Source organism: Oryx dammah, unplaced genomic scaffold, assembly GCF_014754425.2.
Source record: "Oryx dammah isolate SB20612 unplaced genomic scaffold, SCBI_Odam_1.1 HiC_scaffold_5, whole genome shotgun sequence".
NCBI lineage: Eukaryota > Metazoa > Chordata > Mammalia > Artiodactyla > Bovidae > Oryx > Oryx dammah.
The window spans coordinates 103,396,395-103,413,448 of NW_024070189.1; the positions used below are offsets into that span (position 1 = coordinate 103,396,395).

Below are 17,054 nucleotides of genomic sequence, written 5' to 3' on the forward strand. Positions count from 1 at the left end.
CGGAGTCTGAGTTTCCTATGGCCACCCTAACAGTGTACGATGGACTGAGTGGCTTAAAATAACAGAACTTAATTTTGTCAAAGTTGGAAGCCAGAGGTCCAAAATCAAAGTGTTGGCAGGTTTGGTTCTGAGGGCAAGGAGGGAAGGATGTGTCCTAGATCTGCTACTGAGTTCTGACTGACTGACTTCTTCCCGTGTCTTCCCCCTTGCCCTTCCTCTGTGCTAGTGTAAGCAGATAAGTTAGGGGGTTCCAAGAAAAAGAGAACCAGGAATGGCTCTCTGGACATAAGAGAAGCCATTTTGGCCTAAGCCACTTTGTGATCTAAGCCAGGCTGCAATGCTTATCCTTGAACAGGTCTCAGTAATTAACGATCTTAAGGGAACAAAGGAAGGCGGGAACAGAAAAGGCAGTCAAACAATAGTAATAAAGCAGAGTCCTAGTTCTGCCTCTTTAAACACGTTTAATTGATGTTGACTTATAGTATCATATTGTATAAGTTTCAGGTGTGCAGCACAGACTATGTATATTCTTTTTCAGATTCTTTTCCCTATAATAATATATCTTCGAGTCCTGCAGGAACTAAGGCTCCCAAGCAGGTGGAGGGTGGAATGAGATTAATTCTTCTGACTTCAGTCAACTAAAGCTTGGACTCTGTGGACCTCTGCCCCAGTTCTATGCTGAATTCTCCTCTGCTCAAGCCCTTTCATGAATATACGTGTACCCTGAGCTTAAAACTTCCCCAGTTTTGCTGTTCAGGGAGACGCTGCTTTGGGAAAGATCCCCAGTGTTTCCCTTACTTGCTGAAAGTCAACATAAGCCCTTCCTTTCGTTCATCTTTGGCTTGGTTGTGTCAGTCGGCTCAACACCTGACAAGAGGTGAACCTAGTTTTCAGGTAACATAAGTTCGGGTCCAAATTTCCTCTTGTAAAAAATTTTTTTCCCTCTTGTAAGGATACTAGTCCTACTGGATCAGGACCCACCCTATCAACCTCATTTTTAAAAAAATTATTTGTATTTCTCAGTTGTGGCGAGCAGGGGCTGCTCTTCGTTGGGGTGGCCGCTTTTGTGGCAGAGCATGCGCTCTAAGTGCCTAGGCTCAGTAGGTGCAGCCCACGGGTTTAGCTGCTCCACGACATGTGGGATCCTCTCAGACCAGGAACCAAACCTGCGTCTCCTGCACTGGCAGGTGGATTCTTAACCACTGGACCACTAGTGAAGTCTCCAACCTCATTTCAGCTTAATCACTTTTAATCCCTATCTCCAAATACAATCATATCCTGAAGTCCTAGGGGTTAGGACCTCAACATAGGAACTAGGAGGAAGACACAATTCAGATCATAAACACCAGCCTTTTTTGATCTTCCATAATCTGACAAGTTAAAAAATAGCATCTCACGATTTAACACTGCCTACTTTTTTGTCTCTCCCTGGAGTCCATCTGAGATCCTTCCTTGTAAGAAGAAATCAATTCTTTTTGGTAGTTTCCCCAGTTTTTTTACTTGTTCCCATGTCAGCTTTCTACCAGGGCTTTGCTTCTTCCTTCCAGGCCTTTGCTAAGCTCTTCCTCCATCATTCCCCTCACTCAGCAGCGTAGGCCCTCTGTAGACTCGCCAGGCCCCCACCCACCCTGCCACAACATGCAGAAAGCTGCCTCCCAAACCACTTGAATCCTGTTTGTTAAAAGCGGCTCGCTCCTTTATTTGTTCAGAAGAGTGCCCCCTCCGACGCCGCACACGCCTCCTGCAGTCAAACCGGGCAGGTGCCTTCTGGGAACAGTGACTGGCCGTGGGACCCTCTACTGCTTGGTCTGGGGAGGCGGTTTCCAGGTAGAAGCTCAGCGTCCAAGGCCGGGCCAACGGCTCAGGCACTGTGGTGAAGGGGGAGCCGCGCAGCAGAAACTCCTGGGAGCGCCTTGCACCTGGGGACACCGAGGAGGTCAGCCGGGGCCCCGCTGGCCCAGGACCAAACCCGGGACCACAAGAGTGTCTGCAAGAGGGCTACGAGCCCGCCAGATGCTGGTGGAAGTACAGGCCAAAGAGGCTGGAGAGCAGTTGGCAGGCAGCGATCCACCAGATGAGAAAGGCGAGGACTCCGCGGAGGAAAAGGGGTGTGAGCAGGCTGCCCAGGGCCCCAGCGATCAGGGCTGCAGTCTGCTGGGCCTCATCCTTCTCGGGGCCAACCGGGCTATCGTGGGCTGAAGGTGGGGTAGGGGACAGCGTGGGGACCGGGCCCAGGCCCCAGGAGTAGCCGCCTGCAAGAAGAAGGTAGAGGGAGGGGCGGGTGGAGGTACAGGCGGTGCCGGCCTCCGGGAACCCAGACCCCGGCTGACAGTCACCCGCCCCGCCCCAGGCTCTACCCGCACCCCATCTTCGGGCCCCACTCGGGGCTTCGCTCGCTCCTTCCAGCCTCCAGGCTCCCCAGCCTCCGCCCTCTCCCTCATCGCCAGGCCTCGCCATCACGTCACCTTGATCCATTCCTGGCCATGCCTGACCCTTACACACCCCACTGCAACTCCAGCCCCGAGCCCCGCCCTGCACCAACTCCAGACCCCGCCCCCTGGCTCCGCTCCACCCCGCTCCCGCCCAGGCTGGTTCTTACCCAGGGTCTTCAGCAGCAGCGTGCAGTTGAGCGTGAGGATGAGCGGAGTCAAGTACTGCAGGCTCACAACTGTCACGTAGCAATACACCCGCACCACCTGGGGGGCAGGTAGCAGTGGCTGCAGCCAGGGACCTTCGCGCTCCGGGTAACCTCAGGCCCCGGGCGCCAGGAGCCCACACCCGGAGCCCCGGGTTCCCTCCCCGCCAGCGTTGGTACCCGCCGCTGGATCTCTCGGGCCTCGATGCGGCCAGCCTCCCGCCGCAGCTGCTCCACGCGGGTCTTGGCCAGGCACAGGTAGGCCTGCAGGTGGGGCCGGGTCACCGCCAGCCGCAGCAGGCACAGTACCACCAGCACCCAGAGGCGCAGCGAGTCGAAGGCGGAGTCAGACAGCCTGTGCCAAGAGGGGCAACGACGGGGCTAGTGAAGCCGTCCTCGGGCCCAGGACCCTCCTGCAGGACCCAGGGCTCCTCCCTTAGCCTCAGAGTCCGGAGTACCCAGAGGGGGCCCCAGCTGCCCAGCCTCCCGGCCCCACTGCCATACTCACAGAGAGAAGGACGTGCGCCCCAAGGGAGCCTGGTGTAGGAAGTCCCGGGCCATGGGCTTCGTCCACAGCCATAGGACAAACAGGGGGGATAGGAAACTGGTGTGCAGGAGGAGCCTGGGGACAAGGGCACAGAGCTGGTAGGCGTGGGCACCCACCGCCCCCCTTGCACCCCCTCCAGGCTTCCTCACCCCTCACCCCGCCGGTCCCCCACGTAACTGCAGCATGGGCCGGTCTTCAGACATGGTCAGTGCATCATGGTGGGTCTGGGCCAGTCGCAGGCCTGGGAAGGTGAGGAAGGCACCCAGCATGGAGCCCACCACCGCCAGCCCCACACGGATGGCCAGCTTGACCAGAGGAAGACTGGGGGCAAAGAGAGGGGTCAGGGGGCTCCTGTGGCAGGCCCGCACCCTGTGTGCAGGTCGCAGCCTGCCGCAGCTCTCCCTCCCTTCCCAGGACTCACGCCCAGTCCCAGCCTTGCATCTTCAGAAGTGGCTCCAAGTTCTGGGACATACTGTCCAGGCCTGGGGAAGACAAAAGGAGGACAGTGTCCAATAGGCCCCCGGGGCCCCAGGGCCCACTCTGTCTCACCTCCCAGATAGCCATTTGTTCCCCAGATGAGAACATAATAGTGACAGCCAGGCCCTGTGACAAGCACGAGGACAAGTTTGTTCCCCAGTCTTGTGCAGCTCAGGAGAAGGTGCTAGACGGACACTCTTGGGTCATGAAGGGCTATCAACATCCTGGCAAGAATTCTCAGTTCAGGCCCCCACATTTTCCACAGAGCAGAAGCAAATAAATATGAGCTCACAACCAAAATCATCAGACACATAAGGAAACAAAGCATCATCAAAGTGAAGAAGAAAAAAAAAGATAAGCTTAAATTCCAAAGACTTCAGAAATTGGTATTATAAATTCTGTGTGAAATGACTGAGGAAAGTGAAAGCTGGAGTCACAGAACAGGTGACGTGAGACTACCTCAGAGGACCAAGTAGATTTGCAAAGAAAAAAAAAAAGATTTGCAAAGGAACCGATCAAGCTCTTCCAAAAGGAAAATATAATTACTGAAATGGTAGGTTGTTAGCATACTAGAAACAGCCCAAGGAATTAACTGATGAATTGGATCTGAAGAAATCACTCAGATTCCAACTCAGAAAGACAAGAAGGTGTGAAATATGAAGGGAGATTAAGAGACAAGGAAGACACAATAGAAAGTTCAATACAAGTTAAGTCAGAGCCCCAAAGCGAGAGGAGAGAATGAAGGAGAGATAGTGGAAGAGAATGACTGAAAAGTCTGCAGAATGCATAATACATACAAAGTATTTAAAACCAGATAAATACAAAGACAACCATACCTAGACACACTGTGGAAAAACTGCAGAATACCAAGAACAAAGAACTCACAGAGCAGTCAGAAGTTATGACAGATCACCTAAAAGGAAGGACAATTAACTTGGCGGTCACTCTCAACAGCAAGAACAGAAAAGAACAAATAGAAAAAGTGAAAATGTAAGACGGTGGAAACAAGGCCAAAGAGGTCAGAAATCACAATAAATGTAAGTGGATTAAACTTGAAGCTAAATGATACAGCCTGTCAGACCCGATTGTGTTTGAAAGTAGACATATCTCAACATGAGGTCACCGGAAGGTTGAAAATAAAGTGCTAGTCAAAAGAAAGGTAGTACTGTATATTTGAAAGTTGCTAAGTAAGTAGATCTTAAAATTCTCATCACAAGAAAAAAAATGTGTAACTATGTGGGGTGATGGTTGTTAATTAGACTTATGGTGGTGATTATTTTGCAATACATGTATTGAATCGTGTTATACACCTGAAACTAATATAATGTTATATGTCAATATCTCAGTTTAGATAGGAAGGAAGAAAGCAGCTGAAAAGACAATACTGATACAGACAAAGTAGGCTAAGATGGAAGTAAGTCAGAAGGGGTCAATACATCATGGAAAAAAATGGCTGATTTGCCAGGAAGATATAGCATTTTTAAACCTGTAAACACATTGTCAATTAGCTTCAAAATATATAAAGAAAACACTGACAGAACTACTAAGAGAAATTAAGACTTCCACCATCCCAGAAGTCTGGGGCTTCCCAGGTGGCGCTAGTGATAAAGAACCCACCTGCGAGTGCAGAAGACGTAAGAGAGGAGGATTCGATCCCTGGGTTGGGAAGAGCCCCTGGAGGAGGGCATGGCAACCCACTCCAGTATTCTTGCCCAGAGAATCCCATGGACAGAGGAGCCTGGAGGGTTATAGTCCATAGGGTCACAGAGAGTCGGACATGACTGAAGCGACTTAGCACAGCACAGTACCATCCCAGAGGGAGATTACTCCCTCTGGGAGTAAAATATAATCAGAAACAAAAAGTTGGTAAAGATGGAAATTTGAATTTCTTGGACACAGAGAGGAAGAGAATATATGTTAATCAAGAATACATGGAGCACTCTACAAGGTCAATTAATCTGCAACAAAGGAGGCAAGAATGTACAATGGGAAAAGACAGCCTCTTCAATAAATGATGCTGGGAAAACTGGACAGCTACATGCGAAAAAGCCAAACTGGGTTACTTTCTCACGTCATATATACAAATAAACTCAAAATGGATTAAAGACTTAAATGTAAGATGGGAGACCAAAAAACTCCTAGAAGAAAACATAGGTGGTACACGCTTTGACGTTGGTCTTAGCAATATTTTTTGTATCTTCAGGCAAGGCAAACAAAAGCAAAAATAAGCAAATGGGACTATATTAAACTAAAAAGATTTTGCGCCGTGAAAGAAACTATCAACAAAACAAAAAGGCAGCCTACTGAATGGGAGAGGTAGATTCATGAGTGTTTACATTATTTGGCCTTGTAATTTCTATACATGTTCTCATGTGTGTATATATATATATTCTTCACATCATTTAAAAATTGAAAGGTAGGAAGTATTGGTGATAACAAAGCTCAAGGAGTCAGCAGGGTCATGTGGGCCATGGTAAGGATGTTTATCTTTATCCAAAGACCATTAGAGTCTGGTGTTGGGCAGAAGAGGGATCCAAATTATGTTTTTAAAAGATCATTCAAAAAAAAAATAAAAAAATAAAAGATCATTCAAGAAGCAGGAAAAAAAATCAAAACAAAAATGAGAAACTGAAAAAAAATGTACAACTCCTATCACACATAAAGGCTGATTTCCTTAATATATGAAGAGCTCCTACAAATCAATAACATGGTCAACAACCCAGTAGAAAACTGGGCAAAAGAACAAATCTTTCCCAGAAGGGAAACAGAAATGGCTCTTCAACACATGGAAAGATGCTAATCCTCACTTACATTTTCACCCATCAGATCCCCCGAGACAAAAAGGAGAGGATGTGGGGATATGTATGTTCATACGTATGTTCATAAATTACAAATGCACTTTCTTGCACAGGGTCACAGACACAAGGTTGCTCCTGTGCAACATTGCTGTGTAATAGCATGGCTTTGTGCAACAGCATTTAATAGGCGAAAGACTTAAATGTCCATAATTGAGACCTAGTTAAATAATCACAGAAAATTCATAAAGTTACAAAATGCAGTATCGAATTACTGTTACTGTGTTACTGTAACATTCTATTACTGTATGTAGCATCTAGGGACAACCTCCAATACTTATTATTTGTTTTTATTTAAAGTACAGCTAATTAACAATGTTGGGTTAATTTCAGGTACACAGCAAAGTGGTTCAGATATATATACAAAAATCTATTCTTTTTCAGATTCTTTTCCACTATATAGGCTATTATAAGATACTGCATATAGTTTCTTGTGCTATACAGTAAGTCCTTGTTGCTTATCTATTTTATATATAATAGTGTGTATATGTTAATCCCAAACTCCTCTCTCCCCCTCCCCATCCCCTTTGGCAACTAAAAGTTTGTTTTCTATGCCTGTAAGGTTTATTTTTTTGTAAATAAGTTCATTTATATCATTTTTTAAGATTCCACATATAAGTAGTATCATATACTATTAGTCTTTGTCTGACTTACTGCACTTGATATGATAATAATATTGTTTTTAAGAGAAAAAGACAAGGTGTAGAGCCACAGGCACTGTCTTATGTGAATATGGCAATGTGGCACCCTAGCTTTCCTTTGGGGAGGAGAACTAGTGTGAAAGGATGATTTTATTCTATATCCTCTTGTACTTTCTGAATATTACTCTATATATCTATTTCCTCTCCCAAATTGAATTAGAGTGGGTAAATATTAAATCTCCATGGCCGCTGGGTAGCGGACAGCCTGGGGAGCGGAAGGGCCCAGGAAAAGTCCTGGCGCAGGCCCCCATCGGTGAGAGGGCTGTCCTCTCTCCCCAAAGCCCAAGGGGGCACGCAGGTGCCGAGCACCCGTGGAGACTGCCCCAGCCCCAGGGCTCCCGCCTTCACCTACTGCGTGCAGGTGAAAAGGCACTCACACCCCACCCTCACCAGCTCACACAAGGGGGTGATGGAGGTGGCGCCCCCAGGCCCCGGACGCACGTACCTGGCTCCAGGCCCAGCTCCAGCGTCTCCTCCCGCACCACCTGCGCCAGCATGGCCAGCAGCAGGAAGAGGAAGGCAAAGGTGAGGCAGACGGAGCGCTCACCTCCCTCCTCGGCGCTGAAGTACAGCCGGGTCACCGTCAGGAACACCTTGCTGGGGGCAGGGCTAAGGAGGCCTCGGGTGCCTGTAGTGACCCCCCACCCCATCCTCCAACCGCAGCCAGTGACCCCCCAACTCCAGACCACAAACATGGAAGTTCAGGTTCAGAGTCCTGGAGAGCAGGGGCATGATAAAGAAGACAGATGCTGGGAAAGCCCAGGACACAAGACTCACTGCTCTTCAGGCCTGGGTTACCAGAGAGCGAGTGAGCCTGAGCCAGGCCTCCAGCTTGGCCTCATCACCCTGCCTGTGGTCGGGTAGAAATGGCCAGCGCGGGCTTCCCCGGTGGTCCAGTGGTTAAGAATCCACCTGCCAATGCAGCAGGCATGGTATCCAGTCTGGGAAGATCCCAGATGCAACGGAGCAACTAAGCGTATGCTCCACACCTACTGAGCCCACACTGCAGAGCCTGAGAGCTGCCACGACTGGTGCCCGTGCGCCTGGAGCCCGTGCCGCCCCACAGGAGAAGGCCCTGCAGTTGGAAGCCCAAGCACCACAGCCTGGAGTAGCCCCCGTGCTTCCCTGGGAGCGCAGTGGTTACGACTTGGCCTGCCAGTGCTGAGGACAGGGGTTCGATCCTTGGTCTGGGAAGATCCCACAAGGCTTAAGATGATTTAGCCTGTGTACCGCAACTCCTGAGCCCATGGGCTGCGAGCACTGAAGCCTTCGCACCCTAGAGCCTGTGAGCCACAGCAAGAGAACCTGCCGTTCACTCATCTAGAGAGAAAAGCCTGCCTGCGACAGCAAAGACCCAGCGAAGCCAGAAGTAAATACTACCAACCAAGGAATAAAAACAGTTTTAAAAAGAAAAAAGCACTGGCCACCAACTCCCTCTTCAGGTCAAGTCCCCCTTACCCACACGGCCTCCCGGCTGCGAAAGACCGAGAGACCGCCAGAGATACAGCTTCTATCTCTAACCTCTCCTGAGAGGGACCCTCCAGGGCTTTCCAGAACCAGTGGTGTGGATTTCAAGATGGGCTACCTTTCTCTGCAACCCCGTTCCACAAGGACGCCGCCTCCAACTTGGGTCCTCAAAGTCACTGTTTCGCCTCTGTTCTCTGTGCAGCTTAGTAAAGACAATTACAGAGGGGTGTCTCTTTGCCAGTCCCTGCCATCTATCCTGGCCTGTTGAGTTGCTTTGACCCAGAGAAAGGACAGGGATGGGGTGGACCGACTTCAGGCCAAGCCTTAGGGGGCCTGCAGTGCCCCCTTTTCCTTCCTGGCCGCTCTGGGTGAGGAAGCCTGCTCTAACCTGGAGCAGAGATGAAGCAACCCAGCTGAAACCCGCCAGGAAAACAAATAAAAGAGTGGCTGCTTTACCCCCACCGAGTGTCGGGCAGGTTCACCGCACAGCAGCCGGTACCTGATGTGCTAGTTCAGTGGGGAGAAGGAGCCTGAGACCCAGCTTCCGGGGGCCTCCACCTCCCCCGGCAGGAGGAAGGATACACAGAGAAAGCGATGGTGAGCAGACACCAGAATACCGCGATGTTGGTCTCCTTGGCTGGGCCCAGCACGTAGTAGTAGGCCTCCGTGAAGAGGTACACGCCACCTGAGTACACGGCGAAGTCCACAAACCACTGGTACTCCAGGAAGAAGCGAAGGACTGCAGAGAGCACGCCGCTCAGCCCCCAGCGCAGCCCGCCCAGGAGGCTCCCCGCCAGCTCCACCAGGGTGTGTGTGGGGGGTGGGCACCCAGCTGTTACCAAGCGCGTCGACAGCCGTGAGCGGACAGGTCTCCAGCTGGAACGGGGCGTCTCGGGGCACAGATAACGGCTTCTCCTCACTACAGCCACTGGCCCGCCTGGGAGCAGGGGAGACGACGGGAGTGGCGTCGGCAGCCTCCCTCTTACCCTGTCCAGGGAGCCATGGGGACCTCTTCCACCCCAGCTTGGGAGGCTCTAGTATCACCCTCAGAGCACAGGAGGAGCTGGTCAAGAGGGTACCTTCACCCCAGCCTGGGTGTTCTCTGAACGCCAGGGGGTGGCCGCCACCCACCCACAGGGCTGGCCCCTAGCAAACTTCCGATGAGCATTGGATGCCAACGGGAGGCAGTGAAAGACAGCGACCACCTCCTCAGCCCGGGGTGTTCCCAGTTCTCCTGGGGTATCTCCAACTTGCCTGTGCCCAGAGCAGTGCCTGGAGGTGTGCAGGGCAGGCGCTGTGCCCTCAGGGTCTCCCCTGGAAGGGAGCCACTGGCCTCAGGCTGGGGGTTCACTCACCGCTCCTTCCTGCCTCTGGGCTTCTGCTTCCCTGCCAGGGCGCGCAGCTCTTCCTCCGAAGGGTGCTTGTATCGGAAGAGACTGAAGGCAAACAGAGGCCGTCAGGAAAGCCTGGGCATGGAGGGGACCAATGTGGTGAACCTCAAAAGCTGAGACTGCAGAGGGAAGACTGGCCCTGATAAGCCTGGGACAGGATGGGCAGGGGTCATCGAAGGTCAAAGGAAGGGTGGGGGAGGTGGGCGGGGGTCGACAGGGGAGTGCAGCAGAGGTCCTAGACAGCCTAGAATCTTCTGGCTAACTCTCCTGGCGGAACTGGCATGTGAATTGTCCTGGAAAGAGAGGTCACAGTTGCCACTGGGTTTTCAAAAAGGGTCCAAGACCCAAACCCTGACAAAGAATTTTAGGAAATAAGATCTATAGGGGAGCAGGAGTTGGGGAGCAGCTACTCCTTTGAGTGTGGAGATGGTCTCAGCGATGTGTACAATCGGTCAAAACTGATCCAACTGTGTGCTTCAAATATCTGCAATTACTGGGTCAATTATCTCAATAAAGTTCTTAAACCTTCGCCTTACAGGGCGTGAGGCGGGGCTGGGGAAAACAAGGGGGCGGGGCCTCTGGGGTCCCGCCCACCGCCCGGGGAAGGGGCGTGGCTCACCTGCCATTGCAGAGCAGCCAGCGCGCGAAGGAGCAGTGCGGCGCCAGCCTGTGCATGAGGGTGGCAGTGAGCAGCGTCACCACCAGCTGCACTCCAAGGACCGCCTGGGGGGAGGAGACGGGAAAGGCAGTGCCTGCCAGAGGGCCACAAGCTCACCTTCGAAAACCCGGCTATTTATAGACAGACGCGGAAGCTGAAGCCAGGTAGGGTAGGGAGGCCCTCCCTGGCTCCGGCTGCTTCCTGGGGAAGGGTCCGAGGGTGGGCTCAGACCCAACGCTGGGAGCCCCAGCAAGGCGCGGGTCCCGGCCCCATCACCTGGCAGGGGTATGCGGTGGCGGAGAGCACGTGCTGGAGCAGAGGTTGGGGCTCAGTATCCTCCTGTGCTAAGGATTTAAGGTAACAATTCCCTGAGCCTCAGTTTCCTCATCTGGAAATGGGGTGCTTCCTATTGTTTCATATACTCTCACGACCACCTCCGGGACCTACAGCGAGCCGGGGACACCCAGTGAAAGTGACTCCTCTCCCAGGGTACCCCCCCTCACCCACGCGCCAGTTGTGTCTCAGCCTCACTGTTCACCCAGCTGACTGTCCCCCACGTCTTCCTCCATCTGAAATTACCCCTGAAAATTGAAATCATCCTTTCTCCCTCTCCCTTCCTTTGTAATCAACCAAGAAGAAAAGAGGTCTGGTCTATTTCTGGCCACTACCTGTTTCAGGATTAACATTTACACATTTGAGTGGGATGAATTTTTTTAATTAGGAATTTTCTCACCAAGTGCTACTAACAATATTTTAAACATATTTCCGTATATATTTATGGAACATAAACAAGCATAACACATTTCCATATACTTATTTTAAAATGTTTTAGAAAAAAAAATGTTTCTGGTAATCAGTCTGAAGATGGGTTTTCCTGCGTGAATGTAGTAAATACCCATTTGCTAACAGTGCTAAGTCACGCAGTCGTGTTTGAACTTTTGTGACCCCCATGGACTGTAGCCCACCAGGTTCCTCTGTCCATGGGATTTCCCAGCCAAGAATACTGGAGTGGATTGCCATTTCCTCCGCCAGGGGATCTTCCCGACCCAGGGATGGAGCTCCTGTCTTTTTTGTCTCCAGCATTGCCAAGTGGGTTCTTCACAGTAGCGCCACCGGGGAAGCCGACTTGCTATCAGTAATTATGTAACATAAAGTGCTCAGGAAGGCTGTCAGCTACTATTACGGTATTAACAACGAAATGAAATAAAGATTAGGTTAAGGTTAAAACTAACTATTAAAATTATCCTTTAATCAGGCCAAAATAAGCTAACTTCAATAGGAAAAGCTCTAATGTGATGGCTGTCGGGCTTAGCCCTGTAATTCAGAATGACTGTTGAGAAATTCATCTTTAAAATAAAAGGACTAATAGGATGTTTTCTCTATGTTGTGACTTGTAAACTGAGACCAGGAGCATTTTTTCAGTAAGGAGGTGGGGCATCATCTTTCTGGTCTCACTGCTCACCCTTACCCCTACCCAAGTGCAGACTGGTTAGCAGGCATTAATGACCTAGAGCCCAGTGGGCGGGCTCTCTAAACGGCCCCGCCCTTCCGCATGGACCACCCACCCACCCGCCCCCGCACTCCTCCCTAGGAAATCCAGCACCTCCCAGCAGCTGCTCTCCAGTCTCCCTAGCTCTCCAGACACCTCTCCCTTGTGACCCAGCCCCTGGCAGGGTTTTAACCACCGACACAGCCCAGCACGACTCCAGCCCACAGGCACTTCCAGCCAAGATCTCTCTGCTGAGCTCGCAGACCATGCCTCCTCCAGGCCCTTCCCTGGAGACCCCAGCACCCACCCATCCCTCCCCTGGACACGGCTCCTCCAGGCGGCCCAGGACCTTCCCAGTCTCACAAATGAACGTCCAGCTCCACTCCTCAGCCTGCAAGGCCCGGCGGACCCTGCTCGGGACCAACCTGCCTCACTCCCCAGCTCTCTCCCCCATCGCCCTCTGCGCCCAACCATTCGGGTCTCAGAGACACTCCCAGACCCCAGGGCTCTCCATCACTAACCCCATTACCCCCGACACCTCTCAGGGAGGAGACCCATGGTTCAAACTGTGATCCCAGCACCTAGGAGAGGAAGGACAGGATAGGGGAAGGAGAGGAAGAGAAGAGGAGAGAAAGAGAGGGAGGAAGAGAAGAGAAGGAAGGCATGCATCCCCCCACCGAAGGCTCCCAAGGTCCGTCCGACAATGTTTCTCATGGCCCTCCCCCAACAGCTCTGGTCTTAGGGTCCATGCTCTGCAGATCTCCAAAGATCTCTGGAGCCTCCCATCACCCCATGTCCCTCCTCTGCTCAAACCCCTTCCCTAGATCAGTGATCCCAGAATCCTGCTAAGTAACATCAAATCAGTGCGGCAGGCTTCCTTGCTGGCTCAGATGTAGAGTCCACCTGTCAATGAAGGAAACACAGGTTCGATTCCTGGGCAGGGAAGATCCCCTGGTGAAGGAAATAGCAACCCACTCCAGTATTGTTGGGAAATCCCATGGACAGAGGAGCCTTGCAGGCTACAGTCCACGGGGTCGCAAAAGAGTCGGACATGACTTAGCCACTCAACAACATCAATGGGACTTTCCTGCATCCCATTTCAGACAGCCATTCCCCTCACCTCCTACAATGTCCCACACCCTGGAATGACCTCCTCTTTCACCAACCCCTTTCATCAATGCTCTTACTTCAGATCCACCTCCAACACCCCACCTCAGGGACAGCCCCTACTGCAGGCAAGGTCAGGCCCCTTTCCCAGCCCCTCCAGTCTGTGGCTGCCTCTGCCCAGTCCTAGGGACTGGGGTGGGGCCTCTGCCCTAACCCAACACCAGCCTTGCCCACAGAGGCCAGGATAATGAAGAATAAACTGAATGGGTTGGACCCAGAACCACATGAGACCTGAGGGTTCCAACTCTTCTCTCTCCAATTCTGGGACCCTCGCCTGCCCTTGAACCCTTCAGCATGGCCCTCCCCGGCTCAGGATTCTCCCTGGTCCTTCAGCACACCCCATACCCCGAGGGAGCCCAGATGGACCCTGTCGGTGCCTCCCCACGCTCCCGCAGGACACTGTGCCGAGTGGGCCCCAGTCGGACCCCAGATCTCCCTCGCGGGGCTCCGAAGGTGTTCAGATCCCCAGCACCCTCCAAGGGACGGCCCCTCAGCAGGACTCCAGGCCCCTAGAAGGCACCCCAAGGACTTGTCAGAATCCCACAACGCTCAAGGCCTTTCAATTCCCTTGCACAACCCTGACCCCCCTCATAGATCTTGGAGTGAGACCTAACCCCAGAGAGGGAAACACAGCCCTCAGCGCGATCCCGAGTCCCTCAGAGCCCTCAGTCCCCACTGGGAGATCTCTGTCTCCTCGGTGTTTCCCTGGAGTCCCCCACGGCGGAATCCGTAGCCTCTCAGGGGGCCGCATGCTAAGGGTTGCGGGCTTACCATGTTGCGGACTGGAGCGCGGCGCGGGGACCCCTGGGCCTGGAGCTCAGAGCTCAGCGCGGAACTCGACCGATCAGAATCCGATTTTGGTCTGACAAGCAGCCCATCCAACCAATCGTCAGGCTTGGAGTCGGGGCAAATCGCGAGGAGGAGTCACTCGCATTGCTTGGCGGAAGTTGTAGTTTAAAGATGTTTGACGCGCTCCGATGGGGGCTCTGGGACCCTAGGGAGACCACTGTTTCTGAGACGCAGTCTCCTTACCTGCACCTATTTCGCAGGTTTAAAGCGAATATACTTATTCATCAAGTCACCGTCTCCCGCTAGAGAGTTAGGAGCGTGGAACTCCAATGATCAAGAACATTCGGCGACCCCCACTGACTGCTCAGACTGAATTCAGAGCCCTCTGCCTGACTTCAATCTGCTGCCAGCACTATTGTACTCACTCACAATAGTACAGCTAGCTACCAGCCCTGCTTTCTTGTATCTTCCCCCCAACCCTTTATTTCATCTGGCAAAAGCCTTATTCATCTCTGGTTGCAAGTTGGGGCCGGGGGTGGGGGTGAGGGAGGCCAACCTACATGGGCTCCAGTAATAAAGGGAAAAAACTGGCCCGTGTGAAAACTCCAAAAGCATTGTCAGCTTCCGGCATGGCTAGATCAAGAACGAAATGTCAGCCTCAGGAATCTACTGTTTTCTGTTTCAAGGCTTAGAGGAAAGGGCGTCAAGCCCAAGTTTTGCAGCTGTATTTCTATGGATAAGTCAGTATGTCTGCCTGAACGTGGACATATTCTGTGGGGGTGACTGAGGGTTTTTGTGGGGCCTGTGTATAGTTGTATATGTATATACACATGTATATATGTATATATACTATATATGTATATTTGTATATAACTATACAAATATGTCGGAGAAGGCGATGGCACCCCACTCCAGTACTCTTGCCTGGAAAATCCCATGGACGGAAGAGCCTGGTGGGCTGCAGTCCAGGGGGTCGCGAAGAGTCAGACACTACTGAGCGACTTCCTTTCACTTCTCACTTTCATGCACTGGAGAAGGAAATGGCAACCCACTCCAGTGTTCTTGCCTGGAGAATCCCAGGGACGGGGGAGCCTGGTGGGCTGCCGTCTCTGGGGTCGCACAGAGTCGGACACGACTGAAGCGACTTAGCAGCAGCAGTGTACACTTATGTATCGTTGGTTGCCTTGTCTCTGTGAGTGTTCTTGTCTTTGTGTATGAGCATATGTGGATGTCTGTTTGCAGGAGATTCACTCTGTGACTTTGATCCTCTGGACCCAATGTGTTGGCTTGAGAGAGGGTGGGTGACAGAGGCAGTGAGGACCACTAGGATTTCACAGGTCCTACATGGGGGTCATGAGACATCCCTTGGGGCTGCAGCATCCAGGTGGGATCCAGGGAAGCTGGGGTTTAGGGAGGGTGTCAGAAAAGGGGGACTGTTGCTGCAGGTCCATTGCTCACCAGGCTGGAGGGCTGACTCGACTGCTTTCTGCAGCAGATCAGGGTGTTGGGACAATTGTCTCCATTACATTGATAGATATACTGAGACTCTGGAAGGCCCCAGTCTCTAATCCACACCCTGACTTCTCCCGGGGCCATAGGGTTTCTGCGTCTAGGCATCACAGCGCCCTCATGTGGTGAACTGCAGGCAGCTCGCACACATCCTGGCCCCTGGAGCTCTGATCCCTGTGCAGCCTCTCCCTGTTGCAGAAAACGCAGCTACATCCTCCAGGTGCTTATTCCCAAATTCCGAAGTTGGCCTTAAATTCTTTCTCTTGCTCCATACCTGACCTGTTAGTCCCTCCTAATGGCTTCACCTTCCAACTGTGCCCATTGTCCCACCCAGCCCCCGTCCCTCCCTTCACAGCCTCCACCCAGTCCAGCCTCATCTCCCACCCGCAACCCCGTCCTCCCCGGCCTCCTGCAGCTTCCATTCCCCTCTCCCCACCCACTCCCACAGTCTGTTTTCCCAGGCATCTTAAAGGCACCTGTTAACACTTAACCCAACTGTATTCCTTCTCTGCTTACAACCATTCATTGCTCCCACCTCATGCAGAACAAATGCCTAAGTCTGCTCTTGGCCCATGTACTCCACCCTTCACTGTTTGCTCAACAAGTCAGTTCTTTAAAGAAATAAGAATAATAACTCTATTTATATATTTGGCTGTGCTGTGTCTTCATTGCCGTGCAGGCTTTTCTCTAGTTTCGGCAGGCGGGGGCTCCTCTCTAGGCGCAGTGTGCAGCCATCTCGTTGTGCGCCTCCTCTTGTTGCAGAGCAGTCTCTGGGCTGCACTCAGGCTCAGCAGTCGCGGCTCCCGCGCTCTAGAGCACGGGCTCCATAGCTGCTCCCCAGCATGTGGGATCTTCCCAGATCAGGGAACGAACCCTTGTCTACTGCACTGGCAGGCAGATCTTTACCCCTGAGCCACCAGGGAAGCTCCAGTTCCTTTAATATATATATATATATATATATATATATATATGGCTGTGTCTAGTCTTAGTTGCCGCGTGTGGACTATTTAGTTGCAGCCTGCAGGGTCTAGTTCCCTGCCCAGAGATCAGACCCAGGCCCCCTGCATTGGGAGTGTGGAGTCTTAGCCACTGGGCCACCAGGAAATGCCAACTTTTCAGTTATACAGTAGGAAGTGTCCCTCATTCCCTGTTGTACACTGCATGTATTATGTTGCTTGTTCTACACTGGACATTCCTCTATTCTGCGGTCTCTATTCCACACTGGATGTTCCTGTTGCCCGTTTTCTACTGGACGTTCTTCATTGTCTGTTCTACACTGAGTGAGGCCATGCTCTCTGCCCTACACCGGCTATTCCATTTTCCCTAATCCTCATGTAGTCCCTATGTCTAACGTCCCGTGATTTCTGAC

At 52.0% G+C, this 17,054-nt stretch overlaps 1 protein-coding gene across 3 annotated transcripts; it reads right to left on the reverse strand.

Annotated features, from left to right (window-relative positions):
• Positions 1-1,330: 1,330 nt before the first annotated feature.
• Positions 1,331-14,233, reverse strand: TMEM161A (transmembrane protein 161A). Of its 3 annotated transcripts, none has more exons than XM_040241205.1 (13): positions 14,159-14,221; positions 11,243-11,312; positions 10,693-10,796; positions 10,038-10,118; positions 9,522-9,619; positions 9,265-9,421; positions 7,661-7,812; positions 3,604-3,664; positions 3,360-3,503; positions 3,144-3,257; positions 2,816-2,990; positions 2,600-2,696; positions 1,331-2,252 (listed from the first exon to the last, which is right to left on the reverse strand). In XM_040241205.1, the coding sequence occupies exons 3-13, from the start codon at positions 10,746-10,748 to the stop codon at positions 1,999-2,001; spliced, it is 1,389 nt and encodes a 462-aa protein (XP_040097139.1). In that variant the 5' UTR covers positions 10,749-10,796; positions 11,243-11,312; positions 14,159-14,221; the 3' UTR covers positions 1,331-1,998. The 3 variants fall into 3 exon arrangements, with proteins under 3 accessions (XP_040097139.1, XP_040097137.1, XP_040097138.1); XM_040241203.1 differs by lacking the exon at positions 14,159-14,221 and adding an exon at positions 12,742-12,761; XM_040241204.1 differs by lacking the exon at positions 11,243-11,312 and having other exon boundaries at positions 14,159-14,233.
• Between the last annotated feature and the right edge of the window lie 2,821 nt (positions 14,234-17,054).

Coding starts and splice junctions, on each gene's coding strand:
- TMEM161A (XM_040241203.1), bottom strand. Junction 9,422..9,521: donor CACGGCTGTCGACGCGCTTG/GTAACAGCTGGG, acceptor TGCTCTCTGCAG/TCCTTCGCTTCTTCCTGGAG. Junction 3,665..7,660: donor GGAGCTGGGCCTGGAGCCAG/GTACGTGCGTCC, acceptor TGTCTTCCCCAG/GCCTGGACAGTATGTCCCAG.